This window comes from Lolium rigidum, chromosome 1, assembly GCF_022539505.1.
Source record: "Lolium rigidum isolate FL_2022 chromosome 1, APGP_CSIRO_Lrig_0.1, whole genome shotgun sequence".
In the NCBI taxonomy this organism is placed as follows: Eukaryota; Viridiplantae; Streptophyta; class Magnoliopsida; order Poales; family Poaceae; genus Lolium; species Lolium rigidum.
The window spans coordinates 322,194,269-322,206,036 of NC_061508.1; the positions used below are offsets into that span (position 1 = coordinate 322,194,269).

At 45.9% G+C, this 11,768-nt stretch overlaps 1 protein-coding gene and 1 pseudogene across 1 annotated transcript; one reads left to right on the forward strand and one right to left on the reverse strand.

Moving 5' to 3' along the window:
* Nucleotides 1-5,570: 5,570 nt before the first annotated feature.
* LOC124662261 lies at nucleotides 5,571-6,548 on the forward strand. The gene has a single exon (XM_047200120.1). The coding sequence runs from the start codon at nucleotides 5,571-5,573 to the stop codon at nucleotides 6,546-6,548; it is 978 nt and encodes a 325-aa protein (XP_047056076.1).
* A 494-nt stretch (nucleotides 6,549-7,042) lies between these two features.
* On the reverse strand, nucleotides 7,043-11,508 carry LOC124684281 (annotated as a pseudogene).
* Nucleotides 11,509-11,768: the final 260 nt, after the last annotated feature.

Genomic DNA, 11,768 nt, shown 5'->3' on the forward strand with positions numbered 1-11,768 from the left:
CCCCTTCCCCAATCCACATTTAATAGGACTGGGGCACCGACAGGTGGCCAGCCACGCGGACAGGCAGACAGGCGGACACGCGAGGACGCAGCGTGCCATCCGCGGCCACGCAAACCCGTCCCAGATATGGGCCGGGTTTGCGTCGTTCCGGACGCCGCGGCCGTCCGCTTTTGCGGTGCGTCCCCGCGTTGGGCCGGGTTTTTGTCCGGCTGGACCCATCCGGACGCGCGGGCGCAGGATGGGTCGCCCGGTTGGAGATGCCCTTAGCCCGCGCACACGAAACAAATAGAAATGTACGAGTTGAAAAAGTCGCGCCCAAAATATGATTGAAATTTTAATGATTTAAACATAATTTACATAGTTTTAAAGTAAAACCTAAACTAAAATCATACGCTGTCGTCTTCTTCGTCTTCGGAGACGAGGTCGACAAAGGGTGGGGGCGCCTACAACTGTTGCGCCCAAGCCGGCATCTCCGCTGGTTGGGCGTACAGCGGAGGCGGCGGCACGTATAGCAGAGGAGGTGCAAAGTACAGTGGTGTCGGTGGCGGAGGCGCTGAAACCTCCTGGCAGTCCCACGCTGCCTGTGCTGGCGGTGGCAGGGAGGCTACGTGCTCCGCCACCATTTGCGAGAGCTAGACGATGTCCTCCGGCCCTGGCCATGACCACTTGGCCTCCTCGTCGGACAATGACGCGGCTATGGCGGTGGCCGTGACCGCATCCTCGTCGTAGTTGTCCGGGAGGACCGTCTCTAGCTTAACAACGGCTTTCCAACCGCTCGTTCTTGCTCTCCTGACGCTCGTGCTCGTTCTCTGGATGCACGTGCCCCTTGCTAGTGGAGCGCTCTCCGTCCGCTCAGTCTCCTCGTCCCTCGGCGTCCCGGAGTTGGGCAGAGGTCGTGTGCCACTCGTCGCCGGTTGCAACATCGCCGCTAAGGCCCTCTCTAAGGTGTTACGAGGAGTTCAAGGTCAACGGCAAGTTTTGACTCTAACCTGCACTGTCAATTTGTCTTGTTGTGCATAGAGCTCGATCAGTTGCAGGGGCGGAGCTGATGCGCCACTTTATTGTGGTATATCTTAGCTACTAATAAATAAAGTAAAATTTCTATTTTCGTCCAAGTTAGAATTACCCTTAACCTACTAACAAAGGAAGTAATATTTCTCCCCTTTATTTTCATCCAACTTAGAATTACCCTTTTTTTTAATTACTACGAATGACACGCTTAAGTTATTTGAGAAGGAGAATAACAAGTGGAGAAGTGAAGTGAAGAAGAACCCTCATTTGATTCCCTGCTTCTCGAACCCCAATGTGATCCCCGTATGTTAAACTACCCCGTGATGATAAACTGCCATTCGTAGTAGCTAGGGAATAGCGTTATGAACTACTATTTGTAGTAGCTAGGGCTGAATTCGTGAACTGCTAGCTTGGTGTGCAACTGATGAACTGTGATTTATGTGTGATGGGAGGTGATAGTATGGTAAGACTACCCGTTGTAGAGAAGAGGTGACTATAGATTTGCTTGGATGGTACCAACCAGACGTACTCTCCTCTCCATCGAGATTTGGGGTTGGATGCAGAAAAACAAACAATAGGACCATTTTGGCCTAAACGATGCAGCCCGATCGACCAAACAACATGCCAATTCTAACCCGTGGCTCGTTCCAGATGCGCAGGTGACCTCGCACCACTGCGCAAGTAAGCCCCAAATCGGACGCAGGCTATCAAACAGGCCCATGATCTTGCCTTCAAGAGGTGAAAACAGACGAAGTGATCCATCTATCTGGTTGTGGCGTGGGTAGGCTCGGGCGCCGGGAGTGGCTAGCAGCCTCGAGGGCTTGGAGGAGACAGTCCTGAACTCCTGATGCACAACTGGCCTAGTCTGATGCACAACAACACAACTGGCCGCCTAGCCTGATGCACACATCCTATTTGGATTGTAACCACATGTCCACAGAAAAAAAATATTTTTGGACCCGCATGCCCGTGCATCAGGGTGATCCCATGCAGCTTCGCCCCTGCTCAGTTGGTTGATGACCGTGTCGAGGAGGCAACTCGCCCCCTTCGTGAAGAGGTGGCAAGTCTCAAGATGTTGTTGGCACGCGTTAGTGATTCTTTGGAGCTGACGAAGGCATGTTCTTCTGGTGGGCAGGAGCTCGCCACCATGCAGGATTCATTCCCGCTTGGCTCCGCTGAGCAGAATTCACCATTGGTTGATGAAGAACAACTCTATAGTTGTTTCTCTACCCGTGGTAGTCCCTTCCAGTCGCCGCAACATGTTGGGTCGACATTCTCTAAGATCGATACATAGATGGGATATTGGTTCCGATAATGCACATCACACCAGAGCTACATGAGTTATGTGGGGATTCGTCTGTGAACTCCTGGAGTTGTGTGGTCGTGTGGTTATGCCTCCTTCCATCGAGGAAGTGAGGTCCGACTCGCATGAGATCTCTGTTGTGGCTTCTCCGCCGAGTCAGTCACATGGCTTTGAGAAGAGTGGTGTTGTCGATGTTGTAGCGTCGCTCTCGCCTGAGTCCGATAGACATGTGGTTTCTTTTGGTGATGATGTTGCTAAGTCAGGATTGTTGGCAACGGTATCCGGAGCTGTAGTCACAAGAGAGGTTTGCGATTTTTTCGCCACCTTGGCTACTTCGTATCCTGGATCCGCAGTTGATTGATGGGCGCCCCTAATGGAATGGCTTGCCTTTGTTAGTGTGGTGTTAGAGTGTCAGTTGGTTTGTGTCGCTTGTGGTCTTTTTTGTTGGCTAGAGTGGGTGCAACCATGTTGTTCCGGTCTATGTTAGGGCTTGGCGGCGTGAGTGTTTGTGGATGTGTTGTTTGTGTGGGCTTGACACTGTTGTGGTAGGTTTTCACCTGGTTTTCTCCAAAAACTAGACACTCTCTCTTCTTAATTAACAGATGAGGCAAAGTTTCCCTCCATTTTAAAAAGATAGACTTAGATCATATATCTTTAAAAAAAAGAAGGAAAGTGAGAGAATTGCTCTTCGTCGGCTTTCTTTCACCACGTTAGTGGAGGTGGTTCACGAAATATGACAGGCAACTCAAGGAGAGAGAGAGTCGAAAGGGAAAGTACCCAGTACACACAAAACAAGTGTGTTTGTTTTATCTATATACCCGCATCTAGAAAAGTTAAAATAATTAAATCCTGAGATTTTTTTTGAAGTTGAACAGTGGGTTTCCCCACTGTGTATTTTATTTATTTTATATAAGAAGAAAAAGAGTCCAAAAAGGTCTAGAGTACAGCTAAAGAGGTGTTAGAGTAAAGCACCTTAGAACCAAAACTATAGAAAAAGAACTAACTGAGCCACACAAAAAAACCAACTATACCCTTAAGTGAAATGTTTCACCCAATTTGCAAGCCCTGCATAGGATTTCCTTTTTGCCTTGTAGACCAAGAGAGTTAACTCCTCCTTGAATAATTTCTTGCATGTGTATAAATTGGGAGTGATGTCTTTGAATAGAAAATCATTTTGAGTTCTCCAAATGGACCAGCAGCCAAGGATAACAATGTCCAATGAGAATGACTTCCCAATAACAGCAGAGAGTGAGTCAATGACCTCTGTATGAAAAGATGGCTGCCATTGTATCTAAAGGCAACTGTATCTACCGGTGTCACATCTACTGTCCATTGTTTGCTTCGAGATTGGTGAGATTTTTGACATTTATCTAGTATAAAACTAATAATTGAAACACAAGTGAAACTTTTATGAAACTAAAGTGATACATGAAAAACATTGTGAAACAGTCTGACAAAAAGTGAAACTGATGACATCATTACTAACGTCGCTACAGTTTATTTCACAAAAATATTCGTGTTTCAGTTATGTTTCATAATTTTGTGAAAGAATTTGTCAACACATGGCTGAAGTCACTTATGTAAGTGTCGTTGCCTGTAAAAAGAAGTTTTTGGCCTATCTCGCCGTTTGGCATGCTCATAGCGTGCACACCGCAACATGCATGGGCCAGGATCGTGGTAGACTTTGTGGATTGTTTTTCTGTCGCTGATGGAGCAAAGTGGTGGGACCCGATGTCGGGAAAACAAACAAATATATTTATATCTTCTCTCCAACAGGGATAAAGGGGAGGCCCCACATGTAAGAGAGAAAAGTAAAATAGAAAGTTGTCCATGTAGCTAGCGTCAAGTGGGTTGCTGAACTTAGTATCGTCTCGGGAATTCATGGAAAACTAGTAACACAGTCCGAGTTTTGGCAAGAAGTGTTGAAACCCAATATCTACGACCATATATAATGAATCATTTGAGTACATGTACGTATACAATTCAAAAAGATCATAGTACTGTACTGTACATGTATATGCAAGAATAGGGATGAAAGTGGAGGGGAAAGTTTCCAAATTTTCCGCAGAAAAATGGACATGGAATGAAAATATGGAAACGGAAATAGAATTTTACAAAACTGAAGCAGAAATGGAATTTGTTTTGGAGGAAATGGAAATAAAAACGGAACAACGTTTTTCGGCAGAACATGCGCAGAAATGGAAGTTCCGATTCTAGCTAATATGGAGTTTCCGTCTTAGGGCTTGATGTGCATCACCCATTCCAACATGCTCATATCATGACCTTGCCAATCCAAACTTCCAAAGTGTCTCTTCCTAAAATTGGCGATCATGTAATCTCTTCATGCATTCGAGGAGGCTTCCAAGGTTTGGCCTTCCCTTATTTCATAGTAAATCAAGGACCATGCTAATATTACGGAACAACTTTGCTAGCCTGTTTGAATGCTTAAGATTTATTTTTTTGCATGATTCAAGGGTTTTCTTGGTTCCAACCAATATCTGCACCACTCTGTGTTCACACCGTATTTGGTATGTATCCGTTTCTGACAATATCTGTCTTTGTTTCCAAGGTTTCAGTACTCGTTTTTTCCTTCCGCAAAAAATGTGAAAACAAATGTGGCACCACGTACTCAACTCCATCCGTATCCGCTCCGTTTTCATCCCTATGCAAGAATGCACGCATAACTTTTTTTTTTAGATGAATGCACGCATAACTTGTGCAAACATATAACGCAGAGGTGCGCCGTAACCAGCATCAAATGTAAGAATGGGCCACACAGTTCCTAAGGAAAAGTAACAAAGCAACCAGCTTCCAACGGAAAATGGAAGTGGCAACTGGCAGTACAACAAGTTTCAACTCAATACAGTAGCACACAAAGTTGCAATCACAATGACAAGCTGGATCCATACTTGTCCAGTTTGTGGACCGCGAGACATTACTTGTGCATTACTTTATCCAGACACGTCGGTGGCCGATCGATCGAGTCCGACTCTCAACCCGGCTAGCTGGCTGTGTCAGCAACTTGAACTGGGAATCGATTTGGAGTCCGACTCTGTAAGCAGTTCACTCTCACACGGCGATATAAGCACAACGCCCATGCATGCATGAATCCCTCCTCCCTGTGTGATAGCAAACGCACGCACCAAACCCTAGACATCTCCCTCTAGCTACCACACGACCGCAGGAGAAGATCGACAAGGGGCCGGATCCAACGAGCATATCTACGGCGGAGAGGCCCGTCGCGCCGGCGCGCTCCATGGACGACGGTTTCCGGCTGGAACGGGACCACCACGACCGCGACTCCTCCGCCGCCGCCCCCGATGCTTTCCTCGACTCCATCTCCGACGCTGACCTTCAGGAAATATGGGACCTGCTGAGGTACCAGGACCAGCACGGACAAGATCATCATGATTCGGAAGACGAAAGCGACGGCGAGTTTGATGAGCTCTGGTTGTTACTCCCGCGGTTTCCTCACCGAGGTTCAGCCCCGCCGCATTTCGTCGCCGCAGGGAGGACGGCCGGCTTCATGCGGGTGGCCTCCGCCGACGCTCCGCACCAAGAACAAGAACGAGGAGACGAGAGGCACATCCTAGTACACTACCGCTACACCCGCTTCTCGGCCGGACCGTCTTCAGACGGCAGCGTGAAAGCGTGCGGGAGCACGAGACAGCACCAGCTCCGGTTCATCGCCGCCGCCGGCCACGGGGCCAGGTCGCTCGACTGGGCCGGCGCGTCGCTGGCGCACCTGATATACCCGGACGGCTCCAGCAAGCGGCTCCGGGAGCTGTGGACGAGCCTGGCGTCGCGGGTGAGCCTCCCGCCGGGCGCCGCGCGCGTCGACGTGTTCGTGGACGTCGGCATCCTCCGTGAGGCGAACAGCACGCAGGCGAGCATGGACCAGATGCGAGCCGCCTTGGAGCACATGATGCAGAAGCCGTGGCCCTCGCGCTTCACCGGCATGGAGCTCAACCTGCCGGAACCGGTGCGGTGCGGCCACGACGACAACGACACGGATGGCGAACAGAGGCCGGCGAAGCGAAGGAAGGTGGTGGCCACCGACGACGAGGAGAGCTGCAGCGTCTGCTACGAGCTTCTGAAGGGCGACGACCTCGCGGCGTGGCCGGGATGCGGCAAGCCCCATGTCTTACATGGCGCGTGCATGCAGGCCGTCCTCGAAAGCAAGCCGCTGTGCCCTATGTGCAGGCGCGATCTCTACATCAAGCCCAAATTCTAAGTTCGACCAGTTGCGCAAATGTAAAAACTAGCTATTCTTCATATATTATTTGTTTGCTGAAGCATAGCTTTCTTCACAGACCGATGAATGAATCATGTCGATCAGCTGTATTTGATTTCAACAATGCCCTGTAGCAGCGCCCTCAGGCTTACTCCATGTCGCTAGCTAGCTATTCTTCAGATATTATTTGTTTGCTGAAGCATAGCTTTCTTCACAGACTGTTGGATGAATATTGCCGATCAGCTGTATATATTTGATTTCAACAATGTTCTATAACAGCGCCCTCAGGCTTTATGGAATGGAAATTTGTTTGTTCAACCATGCAATTATTATGCTCTCGAGGGTATACATCAATTGTTCTATTTTTTGGGGTGAAACGGATATACATCAATTGGACTTTTCATTGACATGTACTTCTAGGTGAAAGTAACTCTACAGAGATCACTGAAAGTGGTAACAAATAACTATATAAAACTTACAGTTACAGCCTTAAAAGGATAGATTGTATGAACAAAGGAATCAATCAAGCTATACACAAATACACAATCGCCTCTAGTCTATAGTTTAAGCTCTACACATGCAATCAGTGAGGGGGTTTTCCCAGAGGTCATAGTGCGGGAAGGTGGCTTCAGGGAGGCCAGTTCGTGTCTGGTGAGTGATCATCACATCCTCCACGAAAGTTGCCCATGGCAAGTAGGGATCGCCGAAGAACTTCGACATGAGCCCCTTGTCTGGCTTGATAGACTTGAGCCTATGGCGCCCCATGTACCGGCGGAAGCCGATGATCAGCTTGGCGAAATTGCCACCATGGGTCATGACAAATACATCCGACTTCAAGCAAACCAGAAAGTCCAGGGCAGCAAGGCTGGTTACATGCTTCTTGAAATGCTCTATTTCCTCCTTGCTTGCAAGATTTTCTTTCGTGACCTGCAATCAACAAAGAAGGGTCAGTTGTCTCTTGAAATTATCCACCTGCGGGTGGTTTTCCCAACTACAGGTAATTATCCTTCCTGAAAATTTGCCCAACTATTCTAACTATTTTCCTTCTTTGAATTTGTAGTTTTGCACTATGTCCATAGAAGGCATACAAAGGCAACAAAAAGGATTTGTGGTAAAACACCTACCAAATTAGGGAACATATTTCTCAGCGGTGCCATTCTGTTATTTCCACCATACACTTGCCCTGATGCAACATATATCTGAGTCTCCTTCGTATATCCCATTGCACGCAGGATAAAACCTATTTCCCCAGGCTCAAGTGGGCAGCGACCTTCTTTTCTCTTTTCCAGTGCTAAAGGCCACAAGTGAGATCCATTCTGCATGCAAGAGAAGGAAGTATATTTAAGTACTGTACTCAGTGACCTTATTCCTCTTCAGACTCATATCATTATCTGATTTCCATATAACGGACAATTCACATTAGAACATCACCTTGAAGCGTCTTGGCCATTGCTTCTGTCTATATTCAGCCATCATTGCTTTCTCCTCTCTGGTTCCAACAAAATCACAAAATGATAAACCCACCATCCCTTTCTCGAATCGAAGATGAAGAGCCCTTCAAAAGCAATAATAACTGAGTGTGAGATATGTAAAAATTTGCTAAGTTTAAGCAGGTTAATCTGAAAACGGTTAACTAAGCTTACATGTACGGATTTACATTTCCAGTTCGATTCCTCATCCTCGTTGCCAGCTTGTCAGCCATTTCTTCAATGCCAGGTAGAAACTTTAAGGCGTGATAATTAACTCTACATCTCAGCCGGTTAATCTTCATTGGAACATTATCATACCTAAAATGGTGAGCTCACATTACACTATAGCTGTAAGTCAAAACAATGTAAGTGACCAAACAGCAAGCTACAAACTCTGCGAAACTTGACCATGAAAGACTAATGTGAAATTTAGGGTCGGGCTATAAAAATATATACAAGTCTCAAGATAATGTGAACAGAAGAGAACCATGAAAATATTAGAATGCTAATAACACTTACCCCAACCTATCAACAAATGGCTTGATAGACATTATCTTTTTCTCTTTGATCCTTGGAAGCACATTGTCAACATAAAACTGTGCTGATGCATATTTTGGGATATTTTTTACAGTGCGCCTGTTAAAATCAGCATAAATAATAAGAAAAGTTACAGTTAAGTATAATAATATGTTTGTGTTGCACGTAAGCAAAATAACATAAAACACAGATATTTTACCTCACACAACAAAGCACATTAATGTAACCATGCAACTAAGCATACAGGTTAGCAACATTTTGCACCGGTCAGCATTACTTATATTTGCCAAACATTCACAGGTACTAGCTCAGAAATGAACAAAGTTCCGACCACTAGGAAAGATCTTACCCAGTGGACAGGGCAGAATAAATGGGTTAAATGTTTCTTCAGATGATAAATAGATTAAATGGTGATATCAGGCTATCAGCCAGTTCGCAACTGGAAGAAACTATATGTATCAGCTAGTAAACTATCATGCCATAAAACGCACGAGTGAAAAACAAATCATTAATAACGCACATGGCAGCTGCTACTGTAGTTTGAACTGCTATAATAAAGTGGGATAACAGTATCAACCCGTTTAGCAACATAATGCAGTCACTGATACAGATGCCTATTGGAGATGAAGAAATGATAGGAAACAAAGAGAACTTAGGAGAAGCAGAAACCAATGCCCTAGCAATACGATTTTCTCGCATACGGAAAACTCTCAGCATCCAATATAGTGATAATTTGAACTGGACAAGCAGACTTAGGGAGCCATTATTGAGATTTAAAGCACATGCAACTTGAATTGCATGGACTAGCAAGTTCTTGCATAACAGTATAACATACATGTAAGTGCATATGCAAGTTTGCAAATAACATAACTATACAGCTAAACCAAGCAGCAGAAGTCATCTGGTTAGCTTGTTGTTCATGGGCATATTGACTAGGAGTAATTATTCCCTCCCGAGCCATGTTAATGTCGATTCTAATATCAAAGAAAATAGCGCTCCCAAAAATAAATAACATTCAAGCATTTATCAAGTTTTTGAACTTGATAGCAGCTAAGACAGATGAAAAGGTGAAATAAAGCAACTAACTTTATACTGGTGAACAGCTCGTCTTTTTCTGTGAACCAGTCAGGAATATCTCGAACAATGCGCACATCATACTTCAAATTATAAAATGATCTACATCAAAGATGTCTTCAAATTTCCTGAACAGAACATAAAGGTTGTCAAATATTATAGATACAAACAGGTGTAAACAAACAGGAGTCAAATAAGAAAATAAATCTTATTCATCACTTACGTTTGATCTTTCCATATTTGATCCTGCTTCAGCACAGGCAAAATAAGTGTAGCGTTCATTATCTTAGCAATTGCGACAGCATTACATATCTGCAAATTTGTCATGTAGTGTAATTAACTAGTGATGGTTTGATATAACATACTTAAGATATTTTCGGTACATAAATAATCTGGCACAGGAAGTAAACAAATCTTCATAAGCCATTAATTTCCATCGAAGTTTAAGCTTGGAAAAAAAATCATGCGTTATTAAACGAGAAGAATTCAGTAAGTTGATAATGTGAATAGGGCACATACGTACAGCTATCCGTTGCTGGTTTAATCCGCCCTCAGCATGAATAAAAATATACCCAGAAGTTTCATTATCTGACACAAGATCTGTAGAATAGTAGAGAGAAAAAGACAACATCAGAATGCAACCATGATTTCAAGTGAATGTTTAGCAAGCTAGATATTGTACGCATAAATAGAGGATGAACACCCATATGTTTCATCTGAGTCAAGTTACATAGAGAATTGTCGATCCCTTTTCTCAAGGACAAACGACAGGGGTTATGGTTTCATGAAGAAAGCTCGTGTACTGTGACAAAAAGGCATAACAAGAACTGAATGTGGTACTGTTTCTCTACAGTTGGGGGGAAATCGAAAGGAATCATGTGTTATGTGCGCCATTGCACTAGCTCACGAGCTCATGTGCGCCCATACACTAGACTTTACAGAAACAAATGTGGAGAGAATATTTCAGAGTATATTTGTTTCTCCAATCATCCACCTTAGTGCAAAAACTTTGGAATTTCTTCTTGCGTACTACGTCTAGCAGGTCTACTCTTTGAATTACTTACAACACATCAAAGTGACAGGGTGCATGACTTTCAGCAAATTTTATCATCTGGGCAGTATAAACGACCTTGCAGTAGTATCAAGATACATGGAACATCTTCCACAGCAGTTACAAATTTTGCCTGATCGATCAATTACAACACTTGCCTGAAATCTCATCGCTGTGTCGCTCAGCGCACGGCTTCCAGGACGTGGCTGCGGCATGCGGATTCTCCCACAGAGAGCCCCTCCCGTTCACCTGAATGGTAATCAACACACCAAGCCAAACAAACAAACAAACGTTAAAAGAGATGGCGTTCACTAGCATTCCTCCAGATGCACGCTGAAATCAAGGTCACTTTACCCCGGGGCACTGGAGCCGAATTCCATCCTTGCGGCACAGGTAGGGCGCGTTCTAGGATCCAACGAGGACGACACAAGTGTAAGTAAGCATCAGAGATCCCAAAGAAACGTAGCTGAGATCGATGGGATCAGAAGGATGAGGGACTCACTAGGCGCGACCATACGGAACGGGCGGAGACGAGCGCGGCAAGGGCGAGGCAGGCGAGGACGGCGAGCAGGATCCGGTAAGATGCCGAGGCGGAGGGCGACCTAGGGTCCTCGAGCACGAGGAGGGCGCGCACGGGGGCAGGGACGGGGCACCTCTGGTGAAGCGGAGGGGAGGAGCGGGGCGCGCCGTCCTTGCCGCCATCGCCGCCGCGGGAGGAGGGGAGGAACGGGGAGGAGGCTGATGTAGCCGCCTCCGCGTCGCGCTTCGCAGGCGAGCTGGAGGCGCGGGCCGCCGCCGCCGCTACCGTGGCGTGCCGCAGCTCGGCCATGGCGGGGTCGGTGGGTGCGAAGAGTGTCGCAACTGCGGTGGTAGTGGTAACAGTTCGGATCGTTTGAGTGCCGTCGTCCTGTGTAGATCCATCAAAATTTCCAATGAATTCTATCAAAATTTGGAGATTTCAGTACGTACCGTAATTTGAATTTGGTCAAAATATCACGTGTACGCATAAATCCAATGATCAGGTTAAAAAAAATGTAACTACTGTATTAGATTTCGTACGAAAAAACATATCAATGTCCAAAGCATTCT

Bases quoted from the DNA above. Each gene is read 5' to 3' on its own strand.
- LOC124662261 (XM_047200120.1), top strand. From the start codon at position 5,571: ATGGACGACGGTTTCCGGCTGGAACGGGACCACCACGACCGCGACTCC.